General features: G+C 39.0%; 1 protein-coding gene across 1 annotated transcript in view; it reads left to right on the forward strand.

Moving 5' to 3' along the window:
* Positions 1-13,543: 13,543 nt before the first annotated feature.
* LOC129261707 (fibrillin-2-like) overlaps positions 13,544-18,392 on the forward strand; it is an 82,386-nt gene continuing 77,537 nt past the window's right edge. Inside the window, exon 1 of the mRNA XM_064099941.1 lies at positions 13,544-13,716. Coding sequence (XP_063956011.1) covers positions 13,640-13,716 — 77 coding nt within the window. The 5' untranslated portion in view covers positions 13,544-13,639. The remainder of the gene's footprint in view (positions 13,717-18,392) is intronic.

Genomic DNA, 18,392 nt, shown 5'->3' on the forward strand with positions numbered 1-18,392 from the left:
ACTCGCATCCGTTCATTTGGGTTTATTGCCGTCTTTGGAAATAGCATGATCTGAATGAAACATTTGATTAGAGTGCAGAGGAGGAAGAGGTTTGGGGCGATTTCACCTGTAATTTGGGCGAGTATTGGAGTTATACACAGAAGCAAATCCAGTTTACTATTGAGCTTAGGTAAGCTGAGCTGAGGGATATACTAGCTACACTGTAAAAAGTATTGGGTAAAATTTTCACCACCACGAGGGTAATGTGTCCAACCAATTGTTATGCAGTATTTTATCCAATGAAGGAAGCATATTGTCCGGTAAGGTTAAAAAGTAAGCAGCAATTACTTAGAATGGGCAAAATTTTAATCACACACTGGATGAATAAAAATGCCCAAAGGAAATGCCCAATGTTGGTTGGACACAAAAATCCTCATGGAGCACATACCCAATATTGAGTGTTCAATATTTGTTGCTAGTTCACGATTTAGCTTTATTGTTTGTCAGTTGAGTTCAGTGTGATATTGTATGCAATTGTATTAATCTTAAATCAATTCAGATATAAAAATATTCACCCTCCTTTCTAGTTTCCTGGCCAAAGATGCACGCACAACAACGACTATAGTATAATATCTCGTGCAGCTCAGGAGAGTTTATAAAACGGGATCGGAAGTTTATGGTGGAATCAGAGTTTCAAAACCTTGGGTGGGGAGCCTGGGGAGAAACCCTGTAGCTGTAGACAATGATTGACGAGGTATAGCAAACATCATGGGGAGGCATTAGTTATAGTAGAAGGTAACGTCTCTACACCTGATACAAGTAGACAAAGCATGTTTGTTTTGATTTTGACATGAGAATGTGTTTAACATGGCTTCTTTTTGTCCATGTGCAAGCCATATAGTGGCATCGACAGGGGGTAATCAGCGGAGGATTGCAGGAAAAGGCAACAAGAGCAGCCTTCCGTTTCGTCTCTATCATTTTAGGAGACCTTGTAAATTGTTTGTTATCTAGATTCAAATCAAATTGGACTGGCTGGTCTCACCCGCTGATGAAGCCTCGATACAGTCACACCTACGAGATCCACTCCAAACCGACCGATGATCTGTCATTGGAAATAACGTAGTAGCTTTGGTCGTTTTGGTTTGGTGGTGTGGCTGTTGCACTATATCTGATTACTTTTACAGACTCGTTTCATGCTGAATGACACATTCTGAAGTTTGCTGGATTCTCTCTCTCTCTCTCTCTTTTTTTTTTGGGGGGGGGTACCTTGGTGAACCATTTCCTATTTGTGTTTAATTGGAACTCTGGGTGTTTTTTCCCCCAGAAATGCAAGGAAAGTCATTCCTACTTGCATTTTCCTGATAGCAAAACGAATTATTTTGCTGTTGGATTTGAAGTTCTTTATTTGAGTTCAATTAATGTTGTAATGATATGCTGTTATTGTTAAAAATTGTTAATAATTTGTTATTCATATAAATATGATTTTGTATTGCCAACATTTAAGAATTACTGGGTTTTTTTTTCTTCTTCTTCATCGGATGTTTATTCGCCTTCTAGTAACTAAGTATAGTCTAGACTTCATGCATTTTTCCCTGTTTTAATCTTCGGAGCCTATACAAATTGTAGCATATTTTGTTTTTAAAAAAATAATTGAATTCGCCAACCAATTAGCTATAAATAGCTCCAAACCAGACCCTGGGCCCTATATAGGGGCCTATAGATTTGTATTTATTGAAAAGACATCGTCATTGGTGATTTTACAAAAATCATTATAGGTTTTCTTCATCTTTTATTAGTCCCCACGCTTCAAAGAAAACTACGCAACACATCAAAGCAATCGATTCTTGTCTGAACTATAGTGTAATCCCCTCTTTGGGTTCTCCATAAATATAGTCAGGGACCATACCTAGTATTCATTTTCTTTCCTTGTGTAATATATTATGCTCACGTAATACTTAATTGTTATAAAAACTAGTCCTTTTATCCAAAAAACTAACGTCTAGGTCCACCCCTCTTTCATCTCCGGCGCAGGGGAGCCTCTGCATCCTGTGTATTTGTCAAAGAAGTTTTTTTGCCCCCTTCACGACACCCGTTCGGCAAACATCTCAAGCCGAAGCCTTTTCTTCGGGAAGCCCGTCAACATTACCACTTGTTGTATTACCGAATCAACGGTTATTTGGGGGTCCCACCGAACAAACATTTGTGGTAGCGGGATTAGCAGGGGAGGTGGAAGCTCCTTAACATACAATAGAAAGATGGGGCAGAAGCTGCGGTCTCAAGCTATACAAACGGCAACATCTTGTAGAGAAGGAGCGAGAGCCCCATTGTTTTGGGATTTGGCAAACTTTATACCAATCAATTTCTGCATCGTGGTAATAGACCTACATCCAGATGTCTCTGAGCTTAGGCGACCATGAATTTGCCATAAACTGCAGCGATGCTGCTGATGATAGATCATGTTGCTATTGTGCAGTATACATATTTTTAAACCAATAGGCCTATACCAATACACAATAGAACTCAAGGGAATAGTTCTTGTCGGGGAATGAAGCTCTACATGAGCACAATAAATGCCCTATCGACCCTGTTATAATTCTTTATGACCTAGCATAGCCACTTGTAATCCCATGATTTAGCAAATGTAAGATATCTCCGTAAGAATTTAATTTTCATCTCTTTGAAACATGTTAAATTGAAAATGCAGTTTCAATCGATCTGTGAAAGGACCATCAGTGGGTTGTTTGCCTGTGTTTGTGTACACCTGCTTGAAGGGGATGAAAGATGTGCAGTTCTTTTGAAGTTGGAGCTCAACTCTTCAATAGAGTAACCATTAGGGGACACCACCACCAAGCTTCTCTATTCGATAATGAGATTTCATGGGGGGCGATCAGGAGGTCAGGAGGCGTTTTGACGTTTGTCAAAGGCACAGACCTTCAAATTCTGTCAATATCATTCACTATTAATATTCAGATTTTCCTTGAAAATGGAAGTGGATGTTACGTATCGGCGGATTTTCAAATAATTAGACCGATAATCACACTGGTCAGTGGTAACCCGACAATAGTCAGTTTAGAATCGGCTCCTGTGGAGGGATTATAGCGTATAAATGCATGTAATTAACGATTTCACCATGAAAATAAAATTAATGTTGTAATAATTAGTTGGGTTTTATTTAGAATAGAGCTAAAACGCCTCGTTCTCCTCAATAAGCCAAACAGCACTACCTGTAGTCATTATAATGTCAGTAGAATGTATAGATTTACAATTTTAGGATTTCGACATTCCAAAAATATTTGTCCCGTCACAAGGGCACGGAACAGGTGACCGTGTAAATGTTCTACATAATCATGTTTGATGATCTTTAAATATGGTCTCGGGGGGCTTTATGGGAATTGATAGCTTTTGGGGTATAATGAGAAAGAGTATGCAGTGGCGTAATGAGCTAACAATTTTGAGGGGGCGAGAAATGGCGTATCGGGCAAAATTTACAAAAGGTTGCCAGCGAGCAAATACGAAGGTCCACTTCTGTGATTGATTTTTACATAATATTCAGAAGATATTATCAATATTTCACTCTTTTATTTTTTGTTTCTTGGTCATGAATACTTGGGGGCAACCACCAAGCCCCCCCCCCCCCCCATCTGTACGCCACATGAGTCTGATAAAGAGGTTTGCAACTAAATAGTAGTGGAGCATAGTCTGTAAGCACAGAACCACATACCCGAAAGTCTGTAAGCACAGAACCACATACCCGAAAGTCTGTAATCACAGAACCACATACCCGAAAGTCTGTAAGCACAGAACCACATACCCGAAACTAGCCTGTAAGCACAGAACCACATACCCGAAAGTCTGTTAGCACAGAACCACATACCCGAAAGTCTGTAAGCACAGAACCACATACCCGAAAGTCTGTAAGCACAGAACCACATACCCGAAGTGATGGCGTACCGTTGGTCACGGCATGGGGGGGGGGGCACCTGCAAAAATTTGAATCAATTATAGCGGGCGCGAGAGACATTTTTAAGGACTGTGGCATTAAACGGCCTGGGGTATTATCTCAGTGCTCAAATAATGCGAGCTGAAAATGTTTATATTGAGACCTAAAAAATTGACATTATAAGCTATTTTTTGTAATCATGATACGTACCTGTCTGACTATACAAACAATGCGAGCGCGAAGCCCGAGCTAATATTTTTATATATTGACCCCAAAGAGGGACATTTTAAGGACTATTTTTTATAGCATACATATCTTACCATACTCATTTAATGCGAGCGCCAAGCGCTTGATCATTTTGTTAGAATTACACCTCAACACATGAAGTACTTTTTGTAGTCATAGTAATCATTAACATGATACGTATCTCGCTAATCAAATATTGCGAACGCGAAGCGCGAGCTTAAAAAGAGAGATATTACGACCTGAAGAGTAACATTCTATCTATGGCTTGTTTGTAGGAATTATCTCACTAACCAAACGCGAGCTGAAATTTTTTGACATTCAGATCAGAAATTGACATAGTAAGGACTGTTTTAGGAATCCATGAAGAGCAGACATAATTATCTCACTAATCCACTAATACGAACGTAAGCACGGACTGGTAATGCTTTGTATTCAGACCTTATAAGGGGGCAATATGTCACTATATAAAACAATAACTAGAGGTGCGTGGAAATATATTTGGTGGAGGCCTATATCAAGGAGCTTCCAACCTATATTGACTTGAAAACGGGATGTTTTAGTACAACAGGCTTATATATCTCAGTAAACAAACAGACAATGCGAGCACCAGGAATGATGAATACATATAGGCCCTTTGTTTCAATATAATGTAATGTGTATGTATTTTTGGCCAGCCGATGGAGGGGGGGCACGTGCCCCCCCCCCCCCCCCCCCCCTCCGTTGTTACGCTATTGCGAGTGGGTATTGACAAAATCCGCATCCTCATGTGTAAGGGAATCGTCTTCTCAGCGGCAGCCTATAGACATTGAAAAAAAAATCACATTATACTTATAAGAAAAAAGGGTGGGTAAGCCGCCAACAACCCCACCCCTCCGGGATCGCCTTGTATGGATACCACTGGTAACTGGGAGTCACCGAGTGCCTTTTTTTTTAAAGACCCAACTCTCATGATGTTACCTTAAAGGTCAAGTCCACCTCAGAAAAATGTTGATTTGAATCAATAGAGAAAAATCAGACAAGCACAATGCTGAAAATTTCATCAAAATCGGATGTAAAATAAGAAAGTTATGACACTTCAAAGTTTCGCTTATTTTTAACAAAATAGTTATATGAACGAGCCAGTTACATCCAAATGAGAGAGTCGATGATGTCACTCACTCACTATTTCTTTTGTTTTTTATTGTTTGAGTTATACAATATTTCAATTTTTACGAATTTGACGATTAGGACCTCCTTGCCTGAACCACAAAATGTTAAAACAATGGGAATCCACGTGTTGAGGGAGGAATGAAACTTCATTTCACATGACAATGACGAGAAAATAAAAATATTTCATATTTCATATAATAAAATACAAAAGAACTAATGAGTGAGTGATGTCATCAGTTCCTCATTTGCATACCGACTGAGATGTGCATATAACTGTTTTGTGAAATGAAGTGAAACTTAAAAATGCCATAACTTTCTTATTTTACATCTGATTTTGATGAAATTTTCAGTGTTATGCTTGTTAAATTTTTCTCTTTTTATTCAAATCAAGTTTTTGTTGGGGTGGACCTTTAACATAGCCTTCGCGATCTTCTAATATCTTCAGCTACAAGCCTATTTTCATCCTCATCGGTCCAATCATGGACCTACTAGGTCCACACCGTCCATGGTCCAATTAAGACCAGGTTATAAAAGGGCAAAGAATCTAAAAGAAGGATGCTCGTCGGAACTTGAGATCCAATTTTAGAATGTTGCGCTGTCACCCGTTAACAAGAAATAATGCAGTTACTGAGAGTTACAGTTACCCCTCCTTTTGGTACCATGGAGTTCTTGCATGGACCCTCCTAATTAAATTGCTTTTTGAATCCTCTAAATTGGGAATCGTTTTCGCCGAGAGGGGCATCTTGTCAAGTATTGACGCAAATGTCTTGTTTAGTCGTTAGAACGTGTACTCTCTCTCTCTCTCTCTCTCTCTATCTATCTCGTCCAGTCCCGCATCATCATCTTACCATGTTTAAAGGGATAATCGAAGCTGAAAATAATACAGATGACTGAAAACTTCATCACAATTGGATGAGGAAGGATATTTTTTGGTATTACCTTTTAAATTTTACATTATTTCGGTGACAGAGTTGTACGCAGGTTTTCGTGCATGCATATGCAGTGAGCGAGCCGATGATGCTGGAACTCGAACTTATTTTGTAACAAGAGAGCAACAAAGTTTATTGATTTGAGTTGAAGAAAGTTGGACTGGAGACGGCCATTTTCTTTTGATGAGGCCGCCATTGAAAAGACCAACTCTCAAGGAGAAGGCCTGATACGGAGAGAGATGGTGGTTTGTGTTTCACCGCCATAGAAAGTGTTGGCGTACATGAGGTTCAGCGAGTGAATAATCAACTCATCGGAGAAAGTGAATAAATTCACTACTGACTCTCCCTCGTTGAGTGAGTTTCACTCTTTTAACAAGTGGAATCATGCGATGTGTTTATTGTTCTTTCTAAATTCACTCCAAATTGAGTGAAAACTGAAAAGTCGAGTGAAAATCGAGTGAAAAGTCATTTGTATTTTAGAGAGTTGTAATCTCCCGTCCGGGTGGAATATGTATGTGGTGTGGGGCAATTTGTGTTTGTACGTGTGTCCCAGCGGGTCGGAGCATTTAGGACCATGGTCGGAGGAAGGGGCGCCGAGCCTACTTGTTGATGGGCAAATCGTTGATTTCTGTACCAATGGCCCCACGACCTTCGTTTCACTTCCGAACTACGTATACAGCAAAACATGCCTCATAGCATGGCGATATTCTCCTGTTCAAAGATTTGCCCCTGAAGAATTCATTATTTACAGCACTGGAGACTCACGTTATTTGCGAATAAGAGCGATGGTTTATCTTTCACGATACAATCTAAGGAATGAAAGTTCTATAAACTGCTAGGCCTATGCCAGTCATGACTTAAAACATAAATGCCATTTCTGGTAACGGTCTAATAATGAGTTCAAGCAGAATCCAATAAAATGACCAGCAAAATGTTCACGTGTAGGGCCTATGAATGAAACATAATTTCAGTTCAGTTCAATTTATTTATTTTCTCAGCATAAAAAAAAGATATGTATACAATATGTACAGGAATGACAAATAACATCAGAGAAAATTGGAAACTACATAAAAGTATTTTAAAAAATTGTGAGTAGTAGTTCCTTCCCAGTACCAAAAAGAATACCAATACACTGGAGTCTGAAGTCAGAACCACAGGTGTTGATGATTTTCATTGTGGCCATTTTTTTTTCAGCTTATATATCTCATTACTTCGAGTAAGGTTTATACCACGATATCGTGAAAACTCACGTTGATTTTAAAGATTTTCTCTTGAAATCATCATTTGTTGCAATTACAGGAGCAATTTGCTGCAATTACCTTCAATGGTTATTTCATTCAGAACTGTTCGACCTTGGGCTGGCTAACCAATAGGCCCTTGGTCTGACAATTTGTTTCAGCAATAATTGTGCGGACGTAAGCTTTATCCTTGATCCCATGGTCGAGTACTGTCCTGGGATATGCCTCGTGACGACAAAGCGTTAATTTGGGTAAGGGAACGCCTCGACCATGCACGTGGGAGCAATTTACCGAATTCGCATGATTGTGTCAGAAGTGATTACACTCTAAACTTGAAAGGTGGTTTCTCCCAGATTTAAACGTATATCATTGACGGTTATAGGTGCAGAGGCTCTCCTTATCGAGGAGGTACAGAGTGGCAATGCAGTAAGCCACCAGCTTGCCAGGAGGACATGGTCCTGCACATTCAGTTTGAATGTGAGGGAGAAATTTACAGATGCTACGATAGCCTATCCCCACCTCACCCCCTCCCCACTCACATATACTCTCAAACAGACATACAGGCATCTTTGGTGTTCATCACATCATAGGTCCACGATCATATAGTGACTGTCTACGTGGTCTCAACCAAATGTGTTTCTGACCAGGTTGTTGTGCGTTCTGTCGAGTAGCTCCATGATTAGTTCTTGCTGCAAGGTCTTTTATGCAGCATGTTGAAGGTATGACATCTCATCCCAGGTCCCAGCATTTCACGAGGAAAAAAGCCCACGAGTATTATCAACACTCAAGTAGCAGAAAGCTCAAGAGCTCTACTCGGGACTCTGATTAAACGGCCCGAATTACCAAGAGAAATTGAGTTGTGTTGCTCTTGAACTTGGTTCACGTAGTGTATAGCTTACAGACAAGCTAGCCTTACCTAGTATAGGACTGGCTCCAGAGACAAATGAACGGTTCTAGCTCGTGTCGTGGGATGTATGGGTCATTCTACCTCATTATCTTTGACTCCATAATCATGATCAATATAGCATCATTGATTTTGATTAGCATGGGGATTATCTAGATTAGAATGGGAAGGCTATATTGCCACTGCGGCAGCGCTATGGTAGGTGGACGACTAAATCTTCCTCCGTGCTTGGCAGAACGTACAAATCTTCAAGAAAAGTTATCTCTGAACTTGAGAGAACCCGCCCCTCCCCTCCTCCACCCACCTATACCACCCACCCTAACTTACGGATAATCGACGATCCTTTGCCGGCCAATTTTCCAAACCAAATATACGTTCACCCTTCCCCTTTGCTGTCCGATTAATCAACAGTATTTGGCACCTGATCAAGAGGAAGCCTCACCTCGTCTCCCTGTGTTGGTAAACTAGCAGTCTGAAATATTGATGAAGACATAAGCATTTAAACTGTTGAGGGGGATATTTTTTCTTGAAAAGGGGCATTTTATTTCACGAAAGCGCTTAGGTAAATTTGTGGAGCTAGTTTGACTGAATAAGTTGGCTATTCTCTTGTTAATGGCATGCATGTTCAATAGATAAATAATCTAATCATGGACCTAGTAGGTCCATGATCTAATGAACCAGCATAATATGAACTGAAGTTTCGCATTGGTCATGATTGGATGATAGTATGATAAAGATATCCTTGACGGGATAGGCCTGATGATATTCATGAAATGGTTAGGCCTACGTAGTACCCTATTTGTCAATTTCAAAATGCTATATTATCCTACCAGGGTGTCAAATTTATCATATTTTAGAATTAAAGTTATCGTATGGCACCCGAAATATTCATGTGAGAACTATGTAAACCTGTGGGCATACAACGTGTGACCATAAGGTCCTCTGGGATCACAGACTTCCCCCCTTCTGGCCAAGTGTTTATTTATTTATTTTTATTTGGTCATCGTGATTTTCATTGATGCAATTTGAAAATTAATTGCGAACGAAGCGAGCGAACAATTGTAGCTGTTGGAATAGCTGTCCGACGAATCATGATTTTTTATCCTCTGAAATCAACAATACGATTTTCATTTTGTCAAAATCTTCCCAAGCCAAAATCTAATGAACTGTTATTAATTTAATATGGTAAGTGAATTCTGAACAATGGAATAGTTGATTTGTATTTCTCGGAAGTTATTTGGATGAAAAAACCCCGTGATGAATCACAGTGAGAATCCCAGGCCAGGGAATGCCTCAGCATCGAATCGGGTCAATGTTCTATCTATAAAGGTGAAAAGAGGAAAGAAATAGATACCCCCATGTCTGTAGTCGCCCCCCCCCCCCCGCCCCGTCGTCCCCCCAATCCCCATTCTTTCTTCAACTACTTAACTCTTTTAATTAGTTTGTCCCAAGTTTCTTCAGCATTTTGCTCGGTGAATTTTAGTGTATTTATTTAGATATATATTTTCAGCCTGGAGTACCCCTATAATACCAGGATAGAGAACGCCTCGCCAAAGAATGCTAGGCGGCGGTCCCCGGTGTGATTCGAACACACGACCCTCTGATTACAAGGCGAAAGTCAGAATCGTTACAGCACGTCACTGCCCGTAAGACATAACAATGAAACAACAATTTCACCAACATTGTGTCACCAGTAGGCCTATTGCGAAACACTCTCATATTTTTAACCAACATGGACTGATGAAGGGTACTTAACATGTGACAAATACACCAACTGTTGTGTAAAAGTAAACACAGACATACTTGACTGTAGTCCGTATTATCAAATAACAAAATCATGGGAGTAAGTAGCTCAACAGCCTTTTCTGCGTCCCACTTTGTACGATGTTTTCATCGAAAATGACATCGTGAGCCCCCTTTAGGTTTCTGGATAGTGACTCACGAATCCCTTGAGATAGATTGTTAATTTCTTTTAAGTTAAACTTCAAGATTTGATCTCTCTATCTGCCAAATTTGCTCGGCTAAAACACGGCCGAAGAGGGGGAAAGGGGCTGGAAAAGGAAAGCGGAAATGCATGAGAAATTTGACAGAAAGTAAAGAACAGTGGATACAATCTTTCTGTCTCAATCCGTGTCTCTGTTCCCCCCCCCCACCCCCTCCTCATTCCCTCTATGCACGACTCTGCTCATTGCTATTCATACATTTTTAAAGATTTTTTGGGGGTACATTTTCCGACGGAACCGTATTGAATGTCAAGGGCAATCCGTGTATTGGAATTTTTTTTCACTTAATGAATCCCTGATAACATTTTACGCCTAATTAACCAGTTTATAGGTAAAATCCTGTTGTTGCGACTCTCGCACATGTCTCATAATGAATATTTTGCTCAAGATATCAAATGTGGACAGCACACTCCCTAAGAACAGAGTGCATTTTCACTCGCTTTCCACTGTCCTTGGCAGTGACGGAAATGATCACTCAATTTGGAGTGAAGTTAGAGTGAATATAGTGACAAGGACGAACATTTCACACAAATTTCATTTGGAACAGTGAAATTCACTCTAAAAGTGAAAATCTCTTAATCTAGTGAATTTTATTAGTACTAGACTATTTACTCGTGGAAAAAACAAATCTGAAGACGATAAAATCATTTCTAATATATAAAATACTACGGGGTGTTAGCAATATCAAATGCCAAGTCCACTGCCAAAGTGAGAGGCAGGGAAATCCCTTTAAAATTTTGTATTTTACCTCATTTGCCTAACAAACATGCATTTTCCTCTCTTAAAGGGTATTTTATACTCAACCTTCAAATTTTAAAATATAGTCCCATCATTGCCTAGGCTGATCACATAATGGTTCTAAAGCAATGAGTGCATAGCATGATTTTGCGTCGGTTGCGTCACGTCTCAAACTAATTGAGATTTTGATAAACTTCTGTATTTCAACACATTATACTTAAACTCGTTGCTGCTCACATGGAAATGAAATAAAGATATTTCAAGGAGAGAGAGCAGACAGGCTTTTACTTTTATTTCCCTCATTCATGTGGTCTAACCCCACGACCTGTTAAATGCATTATTTCATTTGATATTTCCCCCAAACTGCATGGAATTATATTCAATGGCGACAAGATACGTGCGAATTTCAACGGTAGTCACTAAACTATGCGTGGTGTCTCGTTAATGTGTTTGACTTTTTACCAATGAATTTGATTCATTATATTCAGGTTACATCCCGAGGTTTTTCCTAATTTACCCATTCCTAGAAGACAAGGAACATGTAAAAAACATCTGTTTGTACTTTGGAGAATATTAGAAAACAGAATTTGAGAATCTTCGCTCAGTTAACTAAATTTTGTCTCGATGTCCAGAAATTAAGGTCAATATTCAGTGTTAACCTATATATCAGCCACATAAATTCCCTTAAGGATGATTTTTAATCAGAAATAAATGACATCATTTCTTTCATTTTCGAATGATGGGGGTTCAGTAACCGATATGAACAAAGTGGATAGCGTCATCGATATGTTTGTACACCTTCATTCACAGCGGCTACCTGTATATAGTGAAATCCTTTAGTGGCCACCAAAGTGTCTCCCATTTGAATGGAATGAGTGTTATCATGGACCTATTATTATCATGCATGGACCTATTACATTATGTTATAGATATAATAATGTGTTTTCACTCCATCATTCGAGTCCTGAAGACGTAAAACCATTTATTCCGGGCTAAAAATAATTATATCTAAATAAATACAGTAAGTGTTTTGTTCGTCTGATTTCAATTTATTTTGATATTCAAGTCATAAAATATTAAACCTGGTGTTTAGATTTGCTTTATTCCACAGAACGCAGAGAAATAGTGCACAATGCATTGCATATAAGCCCATATAGCATTATCGTTGACAAGGAGGGAACAGAGGGCTTCTGTAATAATAACTCTCTTTTTGTTTACCATAATTAACAAATCTTTCTTCCTTCTTCAAAATTTGATAAGAACGACTTGTAACTTATGTTTCTAAATTCTTGCGACATTAGTTTTCATGTAAACACAGTCATGACAATAGGTCCGTTTTCTTCCTAACTTGCTTCCAATATAATCTATCGTTTGGAAGTCTGAAATTTCATCTTGCATCGCACAACAATGACAGGTTTATGTAATGCCCCCTTGTTAGTTGTCACCATTGTAGAAAGCATCTCGCGCGAATTAAATCAAATTACTGAACAGATATCAGACTTTGAATATTTGCCGTGAAGCGAGTCAAACAAAGTGGTAGAGTTACACATTCTTCCAAATGGTATATGCATTTTGTATTCGCTTCGCACCAACTTTTCTGCAGCACAAGAGTCGGAACAAGGTTTCCCAACATAAACTCGCATCACCCGATCCGAGGACCAAGGATTGCTCCAAATCCCCACAGGTTTTGGGAAATGTTTAGTTTGGAATGCAATACATCATCAACAATAATATTTTTCGACTTTACCTTTCGATCCAGCTTATGTGTCGCGAATTTCATCACCTTCTCCCTCGGCTCATTTTCCCGGGAAGGTCGGAGGAAAAAAAATATGATGAGAAATATTTTCAACTCCCACTCGTTGACACTGACAGCAGGAAATGAATTTTTGCGATATATCACGATAACCAATATCGTGCTTGGGCTTTTTTTTCTGGAAGTAGTACCCCTCATCCTCAGGAGAGGCTAGACTTCACCCATAATACATTGTATTTTCCTATTACATCTTGAAAGTCAAGCCAAGAAACATGGTTTTCAATCTAATAGGAGAGTATAGGGCTTAAGAAGAAGAAGACAATAGTTGATTCGATTTTCTTCTTACTTTTTAGCAAGAAAAGTATTTGATAAGTTTTTATTTCTGGCAGACATTCAACTATTGTATAGCATGTAGTATTTAAATCATATTTCCTAACTTGTATTTCCCACATTTCTTGTAAGAAAAGTATTTTTAAAAGATATATGTATAAACTTTACTTCCCCTGAGTAGCATAATGAGCATGTCATTATTAGGATAATCCTATCCTGTTCGAAAAAAAGAAAGTGAACCACGAGTGTATATACCACCATAATTACATTTTATTATATAGGCCTATATTTGTTCCTTTTTTCTAATTGTATCACCTTTTTTATCTCCTTTCACAGCGGGTAGCTGGTACAAACACTTTGATAGAAATCCTTCCTTCTCTGGGAGGATTGTTGATTCCTCACCAAGCAACCAATCACCCATAGCAACGAGATGCTGCGGTCATCTTTGCTTGCGGTCCTGGCGTGCCTGTCGACGGTGGTAGTCGCTCAGACAAATGTCATCAATGGGTAAGTCAAACGTTTAAACGTTTAACCGATCACATATTGTTCTTTTGGGATTCCACGTGTTCATTCATTACTGCTGCTTGCCATGGGAATTAGCTTAGGAGGTTGTGACGGGAACATTCAGGTCGGGGAGCTATAGTAGTTTACCACGATAAGGGACAATTCTCATTTACCCAGGGTAGCCAATTCAAGGTCAACCCTTTTTTACTTATCTTCCAGCAGACCATTGTAACATTATACTTAAATGTCTTTTAGCTCGATATAAGAATGCAGTAGGGCAATTCTTTCAAAGTTCTCATTATGTTTCGGCCGGGAATCGAACCCCACGACCTTCCCTTCATGATGAAGGCGCCATACCACTGATAGACATTTTGCCCAATTAAAATTGAAACACCAAATGATTGAATGTATATTTACTACAATAATTGTGAAAATCTAACGTACGATCAATCGCTAGCCTTTATGTTACGGGACCTTGATGCTATTTTGTCTGAATTATGTCATGAAAAAAAAGGATGACGGGCTGTAGCACCATGGACCTATTAGGTCCATGGTAGCACGAAGCGTTCTCGGCGTTCTAGGATTGAATTTTCAGGAGTCGCCTCAGCTCAGCCCCCCCCCCCCTCTTTAGTTGTAGCCATAGAAAAGGATGTTGAAAGTGGCTAGTGTCCATTAAATTTTTATTGCCCCCCCCCCCCGCCAACTTTCAAATTTGTCCGCAGCCCCTGATGCAATTAGTATATTTTAAGAAAGCATAAAACAATGAGATATTCTGGTTCTTGGTTCTGTATTCACTGTGTTTGCATGTGGTTAAGTAGTTTCTAAATGCATGACAGGCCAGGGATGGATTGAATTAAAACAAAACACAGTTGTCTCCTCGAAGCGATTTTTTTTCCAAGGGCGGGTATCAAAGGAAATAAAGCCGTGACATACGTGTCAACCCCAATCCAAGTTTGACATGCATCGTCGTGTGAAAACACTAAAAAACACCTGTTTGATAGACTCAGTGCGATTATGAATTTTTTACATTTTTCGATGTCCGTATTGATTACAATAAGTCATCAATCTGCTCAAACAATTTGCGGTTGATTTTTCTAATAATTCTGCTGATCTTGTTTAGATTAGGAAAATGAGACGGAATCTATCGTACCAGGATGAGACACACTCGCCTTATTAGGAGAGAACGAGAGAGAAAGAGAGAGAGATTGGGGGGGGGGGGGGGCTTCGGGCATGGACCCCCTCAATTTGTTCCGCGACCAAGAAAAAAAGAGAAACTGAAAGAAAAGGAAGTGGAAAATGGTGAAATAAGATTTTCTTTTCTAATAGGACCTAACTTGCCAAATTTATCACAATTTGAATGGCAAAAATGTATTTATTATTCTTATTTATTCATTCCTTTTTTGGGGGGTCGCTCGAATTTTTTTATTTGAATGGGGAAGCACCCGAGATAAGTGATGCCATTCACTTGTTTACCTTCATGGTGATACCAGTGATAGCTCCCACTTCCCTGATTCACAGTTGTAATTAATTTCTGTCCTTGATGTTAATTTCAATCTGATATATACTTTGAGATTGCTTTAAATAGAAATTAAAAAAAATAACCTTGTAATTTACCCATGCAGGAAATACGGAAATAAAAAATGGAACGTTCCCTGATTTCACCTCCATTGACCAGACGAAACTTCCCAGAAGGAAGTGATCAAATGAAAATGGAAACCATTCGGTAGATTGCTAGTTGTTGCTACATGGACCTACGTCCATGGTTGCTGTGAACTTGTAATCAACGTACCTTCAACCAATCACATGCTTGCATCGCGACTGGGGTGTGTTTTATTGTCTTTTCGGGGGGGGGGGGGTTAGCTGCCATTACTTTAAAGTAGCACAACTCATTTGGAACAGGTCCTCGATCGCGAATATCTCTCTGGGTAGTTGTGGTTGAAGGTCATTTCCACCTCGAAAAATATTACATGTATATGAATTCATTGCTTGGAGGAAGTATAAGAAAACAAAACTAAAGTAAGAAAACTAAGATTATACAACTAGAACTTCATTATCTGACATAATTACCTTTTAGTTTTACTTAGTCAACTTGTAGTTGTAAGAGGAAAATTTCATAATGTTACATGTTGGATTTACAGCAGAATGGATGAATACACACGAATATGTGGAAGAATGGATAGATCAAAATAATAATAGTGGATTCTTTTAAAGTGCACTCATCCGTCAGACATGACGCTCATGGCGCTATGTACAATCATTAAACAATAACAGAAATATTTGGATGGATGGTTGATTTAAATAATTGGTTAATGGATTTGTAGTGAGAATAATGTGAGATGTATGATTAAAATAAAATTTGAAATAAGCTAAGGCCACAATAGATTAATAGATAATGAATCTAGGTAAAATATGTAAGCCTATCATAATAGTAGTAGGATAATGAAATATTAGCCAATTGGGGCCACGTTAATGAATTTATATATAGATTAATGAAATAAATAGGTCAATATGTCAACAGGCCCTAGATGCAATGAAAATTAAAATACCTGTTTCTTTTGAAACTAAATAAGTTTCATTAACTTTAAAACTTGGATTAGATTTGATTTGATTTCGCAACCAAATGTATAGGACGATACATAAGCCGGTGGTTTTAATGATTTGTATCCACTTTTCAGCATCTTTTTCGTTTTGGTCACGTGACATGTGATCGTTGCAAATTGGTGTCACGACCCGACTTCATCGCATTCAACACGTCCCTTATACTCATGTTGACGGGTTTTGTGTTTACTTCCAACCGAATGTTATTCTGCATCTTCCAAACAACATGGAATGTGGTGGAATGTTAGAATATGTGTTCATACGCAGCTACCCCTCCCTGATGATCTCTTGTGGGAGATTTTCCGCCTCGAATGTTGACTGTATGTAGAAATAAGGCTTTTTATCCTTTAATTTATCACAAATATTTCAGCTCGCCCTCTTCACTCGTTTGACATCTCAAAACGAAATCTCGCTAACAAGCCCGCCTCCCACTCCCCCGATAATCTTGACAACATGAAAACTCATAATGTCAATTTAACGTTTTTAGAAAAGCATTGAAAAGCACTATATAACCATAGAAATTAGCAGAAAAATATTATTTAACACATTTTTTAAATGATTTTTTTCTCCATATTCTGTCGGCCTTATTTAAATCTGGCCCGCAGAGCACGCAGATAATTTTTTTTCACTTTTACCCCCTCCCCAATCCAAGGTATGGATCGATGCCCCTTTCGTCTTTATTATTATCGTCATTTTGAATAATTGCAATGAGGGAAAATGCGTTTCCCCAACCCAAGTATTGTATTACCCTCAGGACGGGGGGGGGGGATGCTGAAAATGAAATGCGAGTTGTGTTATCCAATTAATAAAAAAAAACAAAAAAAAACAATGGAATTAGGCAGAATTTCGTTTGATTTGACTGGAATGTGAAAATAAGCGGGTGCTAATAGTGGAAATGAGGCCTATACACAATTTGTAGGAGCAACTCGCAGGGGCCGCGGAAGCGGGGGGGGGGGGGCTGGGGTGGCTTCAGCCCCCCCCCCCCACTTTCTTTCCAAAACCGTGTACAAAAACGTAAAAATGACCAAATGATTGTGATTTTTGCATGATCAGCCCCCCCCCCACTTATGGCTGAGCCCCCCACTTTGAAAACCGTTCCGCGGCCCCTGACTCGTACCCCCTCCTTCTCGAAGTCCAGCGATCTCGCAGTCCTTCCTCTATCTGCTCTTATTGGTGACTTTAATCAGTAAAGGAAAACATTCAAAATTTTATGTCTGTATATTGAGTGGAATCAGTCTCGACACTCTATATTGACTAAAATAACCAATATGTCATCCAAATGTCAACCAATTAGGCCTATTGGTTAAAAAATGTAACCTAATTTGCATCGATTTCTGTTGACTGTGACCAAGGAGGTATCACCTTATAAAAGTGTTACCTCCTTGCGGGTGGGGAGCCTTTTATGCATTCACCTAGAATCACCTTCACGTCACATATATTAGAGTATGCTTGTGTGATCTCTTGAAAATAACATCCCGAATGAAAGCATATTTAGGCCTATACGCATTAGGCCTACCCAAAGTACTATTCGTACACAATGATGTGAAATACTGAAATGGAAAAAAGTATAAATCGTTTTCGACTCGTCAACTCTCCATCATCCCTTTTCTATGTACTCACTCGGGAATCACTTCATGACCTTCGACACCAGCATATATATTTTACTTTCGACCTCGAAAGATATTGCCAGGCATGATAAAATGTGATTTGTATACCAAGTTGTACATGTAGTACAGCATATAGCCTGTACTACTGGGGTATTTGTAGGTAGCAGTCGGGAGAGGTATAGGTACCCTTGAAATTTGTGAAAGATTTATCTCCTTGATAATGGTTTCTGCAGTACCTAATTTACAGTAAAACGAGGAACTTTTGTGTCTGGAGCTTAGGAGGCAAGTTACATGAGGCAAACGGAAGACAAACGACGGATGAATGTGTTTCAACGAAATACTATTCTGTGTTACTATTTATTTTTTTAATAAGCACTTGCATCTCATATCATATGGGCAATTGATTTTAACTTTGATGACGGATTGTTGCGGTTCGCTAATTCCCCGTGACGCGCCCGTATTAACTCCGTATTC

This window comes from Lytechinus pictus, chromosome 5 (assembly GCF_037042905.1).
Source record: "Lytechinus pictus isolate F3 Inbred chromosome 5, Lp3.0, whole genome shotgun sequence".
In the NCBI taxonomy this organism is placed as follows: domain Eukaryota; kingdom Metazoa; phylum Echinodermata; class Echinoidea; order Temnopleuroida; family Toxopneustidae; genus Lytechinus; species Lytechinus pictus.